At 48.0% G+C, this 16,339-nt stretch overlaps 1 protein-coding gene across 1 annotated transcript in view; it reads left to right on the top strand.

The window, feature by feature from the left end:
• PCSK2 (proprotein convertase subtilisin/kexin type 2) overlaps positions 1-16,339 on the top strand; it is a 220,554-nt gene that overhangs the window by 181,487 nt on the left and 22,728 nt on the right. Inside the window, exon 8 of the mRNA XM_082431692.1 lies at positions 5,053-5,228. Coding sequence (XP_082287818.1) covers positions 5,053-5,228 — 176 coding nt within the window. The remainder of the gene's footprint in view (positions 1-5,052; positions 5,229-16,339) is intronic.

Genomic DNA, 16,339 nt, shown 5'->3' with positions numbered 1-16,339 from the left:
AAGATGAGCTCTCTCTTTGACTTCTGTTGCTTGTTTCCATGAGCACAGCTGTTACCACTTCCTCTAGCTAACACATGGCAAGGAGAGAGGAAAATTCCAATTAGTCTGGCTCCCAAAGAGTAAATGCTCTGTAACACACAGACCAGTACATCTGGGCTGTCCCAAAGTCTTGGTGCTGTCTCAAAGCTTTAATAACTTCAAAACTTTTTGAAAGTTTAATTACTAACATTTCCTTATCCACTTATTTATATGTTTTGAAGAGAAAGGTTAATTTCCATTTTTTATTTTAAATATGCCTTTATTAGAGTAACTCTTTAAGACAACCTAATTCTTTTCTTAGTTTTAATTTTTAAATCAATGTTTGGCATCTTTAGCCAAAGGGACTGAGACAAAAAATCGAAATTGGAAGTGTATTATTCAAAATTCACAAAACCAAATAAATGGACAACCAATATAAATAATGAACACTTCAAATGATGTTTCTTGCAAATTTGTCAGATTTATACCTCTGAGAGTATGAAAAAGGCTCGAAATGCATCATGCCTTTTCGGAGATGCTGTCTCTTGCCTTCAGTCCCTTCCAGGACTCAGGAGTTGCAGCCGGGTGCCCACCGTGTGCCGGTCCTGCTGGGGGGCAGGGATGCAGCAGTGAGCCAGCAGACAAGACACCTGCCCTCACACAGCTTCGAGTCTAAAGGGAGACCCAGACAAGGAGCAAACAAGCACGACAATATCAGATCATGATTGCTGGTTGCCGGGGCACGGCAAGGGACTTGAGGGCAGGTTCTACAGCATCACACCTGGGCTTCTGCAGAACCCCTCAGAGCAGCCCCAGGCTGGGGCCAGGCCAGGTGGCATTGGCCTTACCTGCCTTCCTCTGAAGGCAGAGCAGATAGACTTATGCATCTGCTGACGAGCGCTCCTTTGAGCAAAGATTCTAAAAAGAGTTTGAAAACCACACTGTAGACCGTTATCAAAGTACCCGGAAATTTCTCTACCAGCGATGAATTGCTTCCACATATTTGGCCAGTAGAACTCCTAATAGTCCAGTGAGTTTGTACATATTTTATCTGAGTTTTTAAATAAAGCAGTAAAAATCGCTTGTTGGCACAATGATTAACATGTTTCCAGATCCTTAAGACCTAGACCAGCATGCATCGGCTCCTTAGCCTGCAGATGCATATTAGTGAACACAAAAGTGGCGATTATCGACACTGAGGTGTGGGGACAGATGTAGCACTTCCTGGTGTCCGTACAAGCTCACCTTTTGTAACAGGAGGAGAGGCAGAGGATTTAGCTCAAATCCCTGGGCTGTGCAGCCCCTAGAGCCCAGGGCTGTAAGCAAGCAGTGCAGCAGGCGTGAGGCTCAGGTTCTAAAAGGCAGGAGGGACTCACAGATTCACTGCTGGTCATGAATGCGGTGCTCAGGCCGGCGGGAGGGCAGGGGACAGAAATGCTTGATGTGCAGGCTCTCCTGCCATCACCTCGCCGCAGCCAGCAGAGCACTGTGCAAACGTGAGGATGCTGAGTCCTGGCTCCCTGGGCTTCCCGCTCTCCCTCTGCCTCTCACTCTCACTCTCTTGCCTTCCCCATCTTTCTCGCTCTCTCTCTTCCCCCTCCCCCGACCCCCTAGACCATCCAGGGACAGAGTCCCTCCCTAAAAACCCTTGGGTCACCCTGAGCCTGGGTCTTGGCTGCTAATGGGGCAGTTGCCTGCAAAAATTAATACTGTATTTCATTCAATTCATGCATGCCTCATTCCCTCCGAGCTTAATGAGATTCAAAGAATGCCGGGGGCCTGGCCCCTGAATGTGAATGAGAGCCCTGCTCCCAGCCTGTGGCCGCCCCTGCCTCCCTAGATGCTGAACAGTCAGAAGATTAATACACAACAGCTCTGATGTTCTGGGCGGCACAAAGGGAGCCAGGGCGGGATGAAGAGGGAGAGAGGCAGAGAGACAGGACCTGCAAAGAGAGAGGGCAAAGGGCACCAGCTGGTGACAAAATGCAAGGTCGCCACTGTTTGGCACGTGGGACAGTCCGGGCGCACTTTGGCCAGAGTTGAACTTCTCCCTCTTTCCAGTGGAGGCAGGCTATTCAGTGCTGGTCATCTGGGCACCAGATGAGTTCAAGACCATCTGAGTTTCCTCCTTGCAGACGAGTGAACACCAGCCTCTCTGCGACATTTCCAGTCCACAAAGTGGACACGACGTGTGAGAAGAAGCTGTGCTCTTCAGTTTATTCTGTAAGCTGTTGGCCACCTTTGTTAAACAGACTTTTTTTTTTTTTTTTTTAAGAAATTCACGTTCTTCTATTTATTTATTTATGACTGTGTTGAGTCTTCGTTTCTGTGCGAGGGCTTTCTCTAGTTGCGGCAAGTGGGGACCACTCTTCATCGCGGTGCGCGGGCCTCTCACCATCGCGGCCTCTCTTGCTGCGGAGCACAGGCTCCAGACGCGCAGGCTCAGTAATTGTGGCTCACGGGCCCAGTTGCTCCGTGGCATGTGGGATCTTCCCAGACCAGGGCTCAAACCCGTGTCCCCTGCATTGGCAGGCAGATTCTCAACCACTGCGCCACCAGGGAAGCCCTAAACAGACTTTTTAAATGAGCAAAATATAGGTGGGCCAAAAGCGAAATGTGGAGTTTTAGATTTCCTATCCCTAATGAAATGAACCATAAAACTTAGCTTCTGGAAAGTTGAAACCAAAGACTATGCTTATGCTGTAGGAGCTTTCTCCAGGAGAAAGGATATTAACTAATAATTAGACTCGTTGGCAAAAACGGTGACCTGATTTATGAGTAGAGGATGGAAAGTCTGGACCTGTTATCTCTGCTAGGGAAAAAATCAACCCAATTAGGTAATAATATCATGCATTTATTCACCAAATATTTATCAAGCTTAAGATAAATTCCAAGCGCCATGCTGATGCCCAGGGACATAGAAGTACACAGAATAGACACGTGCCCTGTACACAAAGACCTTGCTGTCTGGTGGTAAATGAAACACACAAATAAACAATTGTAAGAGAAGGCTGACAGTGCAGTGCTAACAGAGGGCCTGCAGAGCTGGACCCAGAAAGACTTCGGGGGAAAGGCCTACTGAACTCATAGGTTAGACAGGAGGAGGGTGAGCGCTGGGGAACATTGCAGTGCAAGCGCAAGGGACGGGCCATGCGACGTGGGAGGAGGAAAGAGAACCTTAAGAGAAAAGACAATTTTGTGTCAATTTCATGAGCCCTGTAAGAGCCTGAATCTTCCTTCTTTATTTTTTTTTCTGGAAAAATGTTTATCTCAGAATTAACAAAACATGCATGTAAAGGCATTAACTTTATACACCCAATGTCCCAATTACCTAAACAGTCATTCTCATGTCAGGTTGCACTTCAAAACCACCTTCGACCAATACCTGCTTAGGCCTTGTGCAAATATTCAGAAACTCCAGGGACCGGGGTGAAGCGGCCCAGGCACAGTATTTAGGAAACGCTCTCCAAGTGACCCTATGATTGGGAACTGCTTTAAGATATACAAGCCTATTACCTGCAACTAGAAAAGAAAAATCGAGATGCGAAGGCAGTCCTATAACTTTATTCGACAATCAGCAGTTAGGTCTCATCCACATGAACTGTCTGTAGATTTGGGGTTGTTTGTTTTTTTTTAATTTATTTTTGGCTGCGTTGGGTCTTCGTTGCTGGGCACAGGCTTTCTCTAGTTGCGGCGAGAGGGGGCTACTCTTCGTTGCAGTGTGTGGACTTCTCATTGCGGTGGCTTCTCTTGTTGCGGAGCACAGGCTCTGGGCACGCAGGCTTCAGTAGTTGTGGCGCGTGGGCTTAATTGCTCCGTGGCATGTGGGATCTTCCCGGACCAGGGCTCGAACCTGTGTCCCCTGCATTGGCAGGCGGATTCTTAACCACTGCGCCACCAGGGAAGTCCCTGTCTGTAGATTTTTGAAAGTGGTGACAGGTACAGAGGTAACCAATGTATGTGAATCTTCCTTCTTTAAGTTGGTGTGCACACCACATTAGGTGATGCTTGTGTAATAATGCTCTTTGACCACTGGGGACAAGTAAGAAGGGTCAGAAGCCAGGCTCTGACTATGTACAGCCCAGCCCTTCGTTTCAAAACTCCTGTGGATGGAAAGACTTAGGTCAGCTTCAGCAGCACTCTAGGTCCCTTGCTACGAAATAGCGTATCAGGCAGAGAACAATCTTGGCCCCAAACAGCAATGTTTTGAGGGTAATGATGAAGGAACAAATGCCCTTCCCATTGGCTGCTGCTGAGTGAACCCTGGACAGGCTTTTTCTAGACCCTTTCTAGAGTCCAAGGGTGATGTGAACCGTGGGTGCCACAGGCCTGGGCTCCTCCTGAGTCCCTGTACACACAGTCACACAGAGAAAAGTTCCCAGTGAGAAGTCACTCCTACAAGGCATCAGAGTAGCACAAACTTTACAAAGGTGGCCTAGGGGAGAAGGAGGAGGGGGTGTATCTTGCACCCCACTGCAAATATATTTTAGAATGACCCCTTCAACATTTCTGTCCCCCCCGCCAAAGCCCCTTCTCAGCTACGATGCAAATGAGAGTTCCTTCCCTGCCCCTCCCCCTTGCACTGTCCTGCCCCTCCCCCCTGCCCTCTAGAATTGTTCCTTAAATATCTAAGAGCAATCGCCTCCCCACACTGTCATGCCCAGTAGCTTTATTTCTCCTCTGAAACGTGTCCCCCATCAACCCCCCAGTCCCTGGAAGCCAAGCTTCCCCTTAGAAACAGACCACATTAGGAATTCTAGCAACTTTTGCGAGGGGGATAAAATTGTCTCCAAATAGTTGCATAAGGAAAGGAGTGGGTGGGGTCCAAAGGGATGGAGTGGATCGGTCTGTGCACCTGCCTGATCCTCTGATCACACACACAGCGTGAGGCTGGATTCAGGATCGCCCGGCTGAGCCCAGGGCACCAGGAAGGCAGACCTCCAACCACACCCAGGACCCCAGCCCCCTACCCCACCTTGCCTCCTGTGAACCGGGGACCGGCACCCAGCGCTCCCCGGCCCTCACTGTCCACAGGGATCCGGATGCTGGACCAGCCCTTCATGACGGACATTATCGAGGCCTCTTCCATCAGCCACATGCCTCAGCTGATAGACATTTACAGCGCCAGTTGGGGCCCCACCGACAACGGGAAGACGGTGGACGGGCCCCGGGAGCTCACACTCCAGGCGATGGCGGACGGCGTGAACAAGGTAAGGTCGTTCCTGTGCCAGGAGGCCCTGGGCCACTCCCGGGGAGGAGGGGTACGGGGTGGGGGTGGGGGAGGGGGAGGGGCGACAAGAGGGGGAGGGGCGGAGCGGAGGTGCCGATTGAGCGCCGCGAGGGGCGGGGCGGCGGCGGAGGTGGGGCTGTTACCCTGTGCCTTAGCTCAGGTCTTTCGAGAAATGGACCCCAAATCGGGTTAGAGGTCCAGACTTATTGGAGGGGGCGCCTATGAAGGACAAAGGCGAGGGGGCGGGGGCCTTTCGGAGGGCGACGCTATCCTGGCCCCTGCGAAGGGAGGGGGGAAGGAGGGTCCCACAGGGAGCTGCACTAGCACCCCACCGTGCAGGCGTGGCTGGGAGCAGCCCTGGGAGCGGGGTCTCCGCGCAAACCGGGTGTCGTCAGAGCACAGCAGGGGAGCTGCGTCCAGATGTTCCCGTGGGGGAGTCAGCGCGCGTTTTCGTGGCTGCCCATCCCTGGGATTAGTCCGGGAATGGACAGAGCCAAGGAGCAGGGACCAAAGCAGCACCTCAAAGGGAGGCAGCCGGGAGCCGCGGGTCACTGTGCGGGTGAGCGGCCCGTGGGGAGCGGAAGGAGGTGGCCTCTGCGATCCCAGGGCAGAGTCCCCCTACAAACCACAGCCAGGCCAGAGTCTCCCTGGGTTCAGGTCCCAGGTCCGCTGTTCAGGGTCTGAGTGTCTATCCGCAGTGACCTGACCTCACTGCGCCTCCGTTTTCCTGCCTGTAAAATGGTGATAACGGTGCATTTCTCCTGGGGTCGCTGTGAGGTGTGAGATAGACATGCAAGCGCTGGCCCTGGGAGGCCCCACAAACGGCTGGCGTTTGCCTGGGTCGTTAGGGACTCTCAACCAGCCGCCCCAGAACTTTGAGGCATAATGCACAGTGTTTCACTAGGCTTGTGGGCTCTGTGGTCCAAGAATTCAGATGGGAACGGTGGGGATGGCCTGTCCCCGCTCCACAATTGCTGGGCCTCAGCTGGAAGGCTGGGGACTTGAATCTCCAGGCTGGTGTGTGCTTGCAGGCTCCTGCGAGGGGCTGAATTACTGGCCGTTGGTGCCACGGCACCGTCTCCTCGGGGCACTTAGTCACTTTGTCTTAGTCTTTTCCCAGGATTGGACTTTCCATCAGGTTGATGCGATGCCCTGTCCCTTCCTTCAGCCCGTCTGAGACAGCCACAAAGATCCCTGATATTGGAATGGCACAGTGCAGTTTACAGAGGGGGGGGGTCACCAATAGGATGGCGGGGGAGGGGCAGGAGGTAGTGCTGCTGCCCCATTTCAATGCCCAGACCCTTAGGAGTTTATAGGGTGAGACTTCTGACATACAGACAGCTATTTCCTTATTGCGTTATTCGCGGTGTGGCTGGAGAGAGATGGTTGCACATCCAGGCCCGGGACCAGGTGACAGTGACAGCACATACCCAGGGGGACACCTGGCAGATGCCCCCCTTCCCCATCAGACACGGATTTTCACTGAGAAGCATTTTTTGACACCTGAGGCCAAAAGAGAGTCAGAGAGTAGGTGACATCTGGCCTCTGTCAGAGTTGACAGTGCAGATGGGCTCAGTGCAGTGCATCCCCGGGCGCTTCTGAACGGCTCCATCACATTTCAAGGCAGGGTACTTCTCTCTTTCCATCTGTAGCGTCCCCTGCTGCAACTGAAAAGGCTCTTTCAAGTGTGATTGTTCTGCAAAGCATGCCAAGTACACCAAAACTTAAGAGAATAAGTTAATTCTGTCCACAGGGATCCGGATGCTGGACCAGCCCTGAAGAGAATAATTATCTTCAGCTGACAGCATGTAAATATTTTACAAAGTGGAGTATGGTGAAACATACAGTTTCTCATTTGACTTTCCCCCAAGCTGTAGGAAGGATTCTTACCTTATTTCAAGGTGAAATTTTTTTGGACAGTGTTATAGAATTGTGTGAGCAATGGGGTATTATACATGAGCAAAAAGACTTCCTCTCAGTTATTTCAGCTGACTGGTCAGGTCTAAAGGAAAATGTACCCCTGAAAGGTGATCTCCACCTAAACAAAGGAGTCAGATAATTACCCGTTACACTAAAGAAATTCTTATGCTTGTCTTTGAATTTTAGCATCTTGCAGATAGGTTTTGTTTGACCAACACTGTAATGATAAAAGGGAAGAGGAAGAGGAAACAGAGGATAAGAGAACTTTCCAGGGATGTACCGTCTGCCACAGACCCCACCACTCCCAATCAGATGACATCTGCTTCTCACATAAACATCACCTACCTGGCTCCTTAGGGATTTGAGTTTGCACCTCCTAAATTTTCTCAGTAAATACTTAACGGAGACAGCAAGCAGCTGGCATGAAGGAAGAGAAGAAGGAAACCTTTCCCCCATTTGTTTATTTCAATTTTTTCCTCTTTATAGTCTACGTGTTGAATTTACAGTTAAGACATTCTTCACATTACATATGGGAATAGGTGACAGACAGAGACCCCTGAATTATGATATATCCTGGAATTGACTTCTTAGTTCAGGATCCCCCAGAAGCAGACCCTGAGGTGAGGGTTGAGTTCAGGTCGTTGATTTGGGAGGTAAAGGGAGTGAATGGGGAGGTATAACAGGGAAGAAAGGGACTATTAAAGGATTTGTTATCAAGTCAGCTACTACTGTCAACTGGAGCTTAATCCCACGGGGAAACTGGGAAACCATGCAGAACACACACTGAAGTTATCCCAGCTGGCGGCACGGGAGCTGGCGGAAGAGTCAGTGGTTCAGGTTGTTCCCAAGGGGCATAAATGTCCCAGCACTTTCAGCCAGGAGGGAGGTGTGCAGGGCAGCCTTCAGTCTCTGGGGAGAAATCCCTTACATGAAGAGACACCTGTGCTGACATCTGGAAACCCCCAGCGCACAAGAAACCACAAGCTCGAAGGAATACGGGCGACACCCACTACCATCTACCACAATCTCCAGAGTGCAATTTGGGCAAAGCCTAATCTGAACTTGGCGTCATCCCTCTCTGGGTAATAAAGGACCAATACGGCGATGTGTTTGCTGGTCAGAAAAGGATGTAGCCCTTACAAAGAGATTGATGGAGAACAAAGCCCAGCTGGTATGGGATACGGCATCTTACATCACTCTGACAACCAGAAGAGGAATTCAGAGACCACTAGAGGGTCTTGAAAGTGACAACTGACTCATGAACTTCTTTCCACATCTTAAGGAAATGCACCCAGGGCAACTCTGGCACGTTTTTGGCTGGCTCTGATGACTACACCCCAACCTCTTATTAATCACACCTCAGGGTTGCTACCAGAGGGAACATCTCAGGAATATTTAAAGACAAGGGAACAGAAAATCCTCTGAGGCACAGATGAGACAGAGCATTGATAGTTTATTTCCTGGGCGGGGGATGGGAGGTTGCAAAGGGCTCAAACACAGATCCCAGATCTTGGAGCTGGAATATGTTGTGCTAGGGGTCACTTGCAAGACTGGCTCAAAAGCCACCATCCAGGAAGGGGGGCGGGGTGGGGGAAGGCTGCCCAGGGAGACAGTGATTAATCAGGACGGGCGAGGAGGAGCCTGGCGCCCTGCTGAAATTTAATCAGCGCAGTGGGCCTGACACAGCGGCACAAGTGCCGGGGCCTCTGGCGGCAATGATGCCTCCTGCCAAGAAGCTCTCAGGACTCCTCCAGGAGCCCTGACTGATGCTCTGGAACCAAACGAAGGTTCCCAGCGGATGCTGCTGCTTGGAATCTGCGGTTCGGCCTCTGAGATGCCTTTCGCGGTTACAGCCCCTCCTTTCACTTCTGAGAAGGAGAAACGGGAGGAAAAGCTGGCGGGTTTCTGGTGACCCTTCCTAAGAGCTGGCCAGCCCCAGCTGGGGTGGCCAACCGTCCTGGTGGCTCGGGACTTTCCCGGGTTCTGCGCTGAGAGCCCCACTTCCCAGGAAACTACCCAATCCCGGGCAAACCGCGGCAGTTGTCACTCACCTTCTTGATGGTGGCGACCCATCTGCGCCCAGGGAGAAACCCAACCACCAGGTTAAGGGACTGATGTGGACATAAGCCTTCAACAACCCCCGTGACATCAGAAAGGTTCATCACGGCGTGTTTGGATCCTGCTAGAAAGAGACAGGATGGCACAGGAGCCTTACCTCCGAGGTGGATATACGGCAGCACAGGTCAGGGGCAACCGCAGGTGTGGTGAAACAGGGGCTCAAGTGAAGGATTTAAGCAGAGGCTACGTAGTGCCACCCTCCGTTCGGCATTCTTGGGGATCTGACACCCCACCCACTCCTGCTGATCTCCGTGGAACCCACGGGGGTGCGAGGCAGGCGCTGCGGTCCCCTGGCCCGGGGGCGGCTTCCTGCGCGTCACCGGCTGCCTCTCCCTGCGCCTCTGCCTGAGAACCTGCCGGCCCCACGGGAGGCGCTCCCAGTCCCAGGGCACGCAGCCCGGACTGTGGGGCGGCCAACGGCGCGCTGTCCTCGGGGCAGGTTCTCGGGGGTCTCCAGAGGCTGGGGGGAGGCTCCTCATCAGCTCACACTTGGTTGGCCCTTCTCCCTCCCCCCACCCCTATGCCCATCTCATGCTCACTTGTGCCTCCTGAGATCGCCCCCCAAGTCCTGGTCTCAGCATCTGTTTTTGAAGGGGCATAAATTGGGACCAACCCCTTCTCCCTGTAGGCGTGACCGGCAGTTCTCTGAGAGTGAGCCCCCGCTCCCAGGAGGGGTCCACTCATCTGTCACCCTTGTTTAAGGCGCTGTGTGACTTCACCACTACCCCCAACATTCCAGGTACAGAAAAGAAGGGAATAAAGAATGAAAACATAAAACAGCTACACAGAAATATAATGTAATCACTGATATTGTGCCAGAGAGGGACTTTCTACACGTAAAAGAGGAAATATTTACCCCCCCCAAAAAAGAGTAATAAATATTACTCATAAAACCTTTCAAAATTTCTGCAACTCTGGTCATTGTTAAAGCTGATCAATGGATACAGGGAGATTCATTATACTATTCACTCTAGTTTTTGTGACGCTTAACGTTTTTCAAGTTAAAAGGTTTTTATTCACACTAAAAAAAAAAAAAGCAAAAAGCAATTCAGTAGGTGGTTAAGTTGTCAAGAGTCAGAATATACATTTAGAGAAAAGTGAAAACAGCAACTGTTCTAATATTATACAAATGGCTACTTGTGGCTTGGGATAAAATTTTCAGGGACTATATTATATTCCCTGAATATATATATTTCAGGGACTATATTAAAAAGATAGAGCTTTTTTTAATGCTGTATCTTTTTTTAATGTTATATCTATATAAACTAAATGGAACCAAACGTGATGAACTGTATCAGTCAGGAGAGGCTACATTATGCTGCAGTAACAAACAGCCCCCAAAGCTCAGGGGCCTGAAAGCACAAAGGTTTATTTCTCAGTCAGCTGCTCAGCCATCATGGTCAGTAGAAGGCTCTGCTCACCACAGTCTCCTGGGGATCAGAGCCGACACCTGGAACATTGCTACTCACTGTGCAGAGGGAAAGAAAGAGCTCTGCACAGCTGGCACTGACCGGTAAATGGTTCAGCCAAAGAATGATACCATGTATCTGTCACTCCCACTCACAACTCACTGATTAAAACAGCTTACAAGACCCCACCCAAGCACAAGGGGGCATTATCATGGGCCTAGACAGTGGGCAGCTAGGAATATTTGACAATCAGCACCAACAACTACTACAATGAGCCCAGAAAAACTGCTAGGTGACCAGTGATCTTGTGAGGACAAACACACAAATGTCAAATGTGTTTGTGAATAGGTTGAATAAAATTGTTCCATGAACTGTGAGTACAGAAAAGCAGTGCTTGTAAATCAATACATAGTTTTATATGGTATTTAAATATATATTTGTAAAAAAATAATAGACATAAGTAATAAAGTGGAAATTTTTCTGCAAGTCAAAATGCAAAATACAAAAGAAAAAAGTGGGTAAATATATATATGCAATATAGATGACAAAAACTTTGTTAAGGTCTTTAATATAGAAAGAGCTCTAACAAATCAATAAAAAGGATATCATGAAAGAAAAAATAGGTACAGGACGTTATCTTTGGGGGCTTGGTGCTTTACTAAGGTATTCATAAAGCAAGAATACTAATGAGCAGTAAAGGTATAAAAAGATAAGCTCAACTGATAGTGGAAAAAAATATATAACTCAAAACAATGAGGTACCAGTTTTGTCCACCAAGCTGGAAAAACTATTTTTTTAATGATTCTAAATCTTGACCCAGATGGGCTGGATGTGGAGTTCTTGTGCATTGCTGGTGAAAATATAAATTATTAATAAGCCATATAAAGAGCAATAATATGGCACTATGGATCAAGAATCTTCATTCATTACTTTTCACCTAAAATTCCCTATTTTAAAAACTCTGCTTGAAGAAATAAACAGAAATACAAAGACGTATTTAAAATAATGTTCATTTCAGCACTTTAAAACGTAGAAACAGCCTTCCACGTATGTCTAAGAAAAAGAGTAAATAAATTATGGAATGGTTATTTAAGAAGACCAATAAAAACTTATAACATAGAGTAATATTTAATTATGTGAGGAAATGTTAATAATGTAATGGTAAGTGAGAAATACATTGTAAGCAGGGCCACAAAGGTGGCTATACTTTATGATCCCAATTTCATTCTTAAACCTGTTCTTATATTTTGCATTTATATATATAACTGGCAAGAATACACAAAATATCACCAGTGATTTTCTGTTCATGGACAATCACATAGGATTTTTATTTTCTTCTTCATGCTCTAGATTCCAGTTCTTCCACAATGAATATGGTTTTCATTATAAAAATACAATGACTTTTTTTAAGTATGTCAATGTTGTATTAAGATGTCAAGGTGACTGGAAAATAAAAATGAGTGTAATTGAGTGTTTAGGAAATACAAACTTTATCAGGCTGGCCTCACCAGTGTCTGCAGGCAGATACCACCACTGGGCCAGGGCCTGGGGAGGGGGGTCATTAGTCCGGGTCACTAGGCACTGGGGAGGATGAAGGGACCGACTCACCTTAGCCCCAAGTCTCTCAAAGCGGGATCTTCACCTCCTGGGACAGGTGATGTGCTGAGGGTACACAGAGCCACCGCACCAGCCAAAAGCTGGAACTTTACCACAGCCAATGGTAAGCGATTTGTGCCATTATTTTATATTATAAGCAAAATACAAAATCGGCAAGAACTTTTAAGAAATGTGAGTCTGTGAAAGGCTGCTTTAGGCTATGCTTTTAAAATCGGCAAGTTCCAACTCACTGCCCTTTGCCAATAGGTTAGAGCAAAGACTCAGCCTCAGCACTGTTGACACTTGGGCCAGATAATTCTTAGTTGGTGGCTGGTGGGGACAGGAGGCAGAGGGCTGCCCTATGCGTTATGAAAGTTTAGTAGCATTCCTGGCCTCCACCCATTGGATGCTAATAATACATACACCACACACATCCACCCACTAGATGCTGGTTGTGACCACCAAAAATGTCTCCAACGGTGCCAAATGCCCCCTGGGGCACAAAATCACCCCCTGGTTGACAACATCGGTGGTTAAATACCGCCAGTAGTGCCTTGGCGAAAAATTCTCTTTTTGTGAAAACTTTTGAGAGACATTAATCCCGCTATACTCCAGAAGACTAAGACAAAGACAGAATTCAAAGTGGAATTGCACCACATATTTAATTTCATCTAAATGCACTTGACAAAAAAAAAAAAAAAAAAAAGCAGGAGTGGCAGGAGAGGCAGAGAAGGCAATTCCATCGTCAACCGGAATAACATGGAGGGCAAGTGTGCCCACCAATCTCCACTGAGCATGCGCTACAGAGTAAGGGCAGGAGACCCCTAGGAGGAAGCCCACCCCTGCACAGTGCAGGCTCTGGGCCATCTACCCCCTCATCTCTGGGTGACCCTTCCACACCCCATTTGGGGTTTTGCTCTTCTTTACCACTTGCTCCCTGGATAAAATTCCCTCTGTTAAACTGCCCAGCGTGGCAGTATCTCGATCAATGCAGTGTATCTGTCGGGATCAAGTTAAATTTGTAAGTTAACTTGGGGAGAACTGACATCTCTGTGATGCTGCCTTTCTATCCAAGAACATGACAGTGTTGATGTGTCTTTCTACCTGTGTCCCTCCATAGAATTTCAAAGTCTTATTTTTTTTTTTTTTTTTTTAGTTTGTTGAATTTCTTCCTATTTTATCCTTCGTGTGGCTGGTATGAATTGTGCTGCTGCATAGGATTGCTGTGAGGATGCAGTGAGTTACTATGTAAAGTGCTCAGAGCGGCCCCTGGCACACAGTAAGTGCTGCAGAAGCGCTTGCTGCGATTATCATCTGTCATACCCTCCAATGGATGATTGCTTGAACGTGGGTCACAGTTGTTCTATCTTGGTTTCAGCCCAGCTGCTGTTCAGGTGAAGCTGGGGGGCAGAAGTGGATCTTGGGGTGTCATTTCAACAGGAAAGTGTGGCATGCTGATAACAGGCCCATCCCACAGCCAGCTCTCAGCCTCTTAGAGATGCCCCTCCCCACTCATCTGCCCCCAGAACTAGGGTCTGCTCCTCAGTGGCCCATCTTCCCCAGAAGCCAGGGACTATTTGGTGCTGATAGCCAATCATTAGAAGCAAGAATATAATTATTACTGCCTCATGTAAACACACACACACACACACACACACACACACACACACATCTTAGGAAAATGAAGTTTAATATTCCTAGCAATCAAAGTATTCTTTTTTTTTTTAATTAATTAATTTATTTATTTATGGCTGTGTTGGTTCTTCATTTCTGTGTGAGGGCTTTCTCTAGTTGTGGCAAGTGGGGGACACTCTTCATCGCGGTGCGCGGGCCTCTCATTATCACGGCCTCTCTTGTCGTGGAGCACAGGCTCCAGACACGCAGGCTCAGTAATTGTGGCTCACGGGCTTAGTTGCTCCGCGGCATGTGGGATCCTCCCAGACCAGGGCTCGAACCCGTGTCTCCTGCATTGGCAGGCAGATTCTCAACCACTGTGCCACCAGGGAAGCCCCAATCAAAGTATTCTTGTGGGCAAGTCTTACATCCAAAACTAATGTTTGCTGCTTACTCTTCAGAAACACGCTGATAGTTATTCTCTGTGTATCAGTGAGCAAAGCCGCATAACAAACTTACCCAAAACTCAGTAGTTTAAAATAACAACCATTTAAGTCTGATCATGGGTCTACAGGTCTGCCGACCTGGGCCATCCTTGGCTAATCTCAGGTGGCCTCACTCATGCACTTGTGGTCAGCTGTGGGGTGAGCTACAGACTTTCTGGTCTGAGGTAGCCTCCCCTGTCTGGCAGCTGTTGGCTGTGACAGTGAACCCGACTGGACTGTCGGTCATCAACCAGCAGGCTAACTCGGGTTGGTTCCCATGGTGCCCTGAGGGAGAGCGGAAGTGGGTAGGGCTCCTTGAGACCAATGCTTGGAACAGCACCACTTCCCACCACATCCTGTTTGCCGAAGCAAGACAGGAGGCCAGCCCCGATTCAAGCAGTGAGAAACAGACCTTTCCTCTTGATGGGCAGGGCTGCAAATCATGCAGTAAAGGGGGCATGAATACAGAGAAAGCCTGACAAGTTAGATTCACGATCCATCTCCCTACACCAAACTGAGAACGCTTTTAGCACTGCTTTCCTTTTAGCGAAGGTTGCTTGTCTCACTAGCAGCCCACCTGTGGGCTGGTTCAGAGGAAGATTCTTCAGGTGGCAGCCTCACCCGTTTACCCTGATTCACGTGTTTCACTTTCCGAGGGTGCCATTTCTTGACACTGAGCCCAAATCTGAGTCTGCTTGAGAGGATGATCTCCTGCACCAGCTGTAAGGATGATGCATTTGTTTCCCTCTGTGTCCTGGTTTCTGAGAGCAGTTGCTCGTTTGGATAGAGTTTTCCAGGACAGGTATACCAAGGTGCTGAAGACAGTTCTCAGCTAGTGGCTGAATCAACCTTTGTTGATGTATTGACTCAGTCAGTCACAGGCTAATTAACTCCAAGTCCTGTTAGAAGCAATCAGAATGTCACTTCTCATTGTCAGGAGGCAGAGAGACTTTGGCAGTGACCCAATCATCCTCTCTCCTCTGGCGTCGCTGCTCTTAAACCACTGAGTTAGGACCGAGGACCGCTGGTGGCCGCTCAGGGACAGACTTTCTCTGCCGTGATTTCTACTTGTGTCCTCGCCCTAGAGGGTTACCCAGCGTCCTGGCCAGGCAGGACACCTACTGCTCACCTGCCACACGGCACCCCTGCCCTCCTCACCGCCCACCCAGCCTGCGGGGCAAAGCAGGGTAGCCCGGCCCTCCTGCCCCTGGGGTCAGAATGTAGGAAGCCAGAAGGAATGGCCACTTCAGGTTGTGGAGGCAGAGAGAATTCTCCTAGAAGACAGAGAACAGGAAAAGAAAAACAGAAGCACTAAGAAAGTGGTTTAAACAGAAAAGCAATGCAAACTGTGGGTACCTACAACTAAGCTTGCTGGTTATAACTAATTAGCATATGGTAGTAATCACTGTGCACATCATTATGTTTAAAATTATTTTTGCTGTATGTTTTACTTGATCATACTAGACTTTCTTCTTATATTTATATATTTGGTGTTCCCTTACACAGGTACAATATATAATATTTTGCTTAAAAGAATTCTAGTATGAGCCAACTGAGTAAAAAAAAGTGTATTATATATATATATATATACACACACACACACCAACATATATATAATCTGTAAGTAAAATGTGTATTTTATACTTACAATATCTACATATATATGTAAACTTATATAAAATATATATAATATATAAAATAGAAGCTATAAATATCTTTTATATCTTATTTAGCTAAGTATTGATATAAATATACAGGTACATTTGCATTTTTGCTGAAAAATGCCTGAAAGAATATATAAGAATTACATGCAGGGGGATTTTTTTTTTTCATTTTCCTTTCCATATACTTTGCCTTTTTACCATGAGAATGTACTATGTTTAAAAGCAGTTCATTTGTCAGTTTTAAGGAGATTCTTCCAGTTTTTCTCACTTTGTTATCCCCAGCTT

Source organism: Balaenoptera physalus, assembly GCF_965194825.1.
Source record: "Balaenoptera physalus genome assembly, chromosome: 16".
Lineage (NCBI taxonomy): Eukaryota > Metazoa > Chordata > Mammalia > Artiodactyla > Balaenopteridae > Balaenoptera > Balaenoptera physalus.
This window is presented reverse-complemented; position numbering and strand designations above follow the sequence as displayed.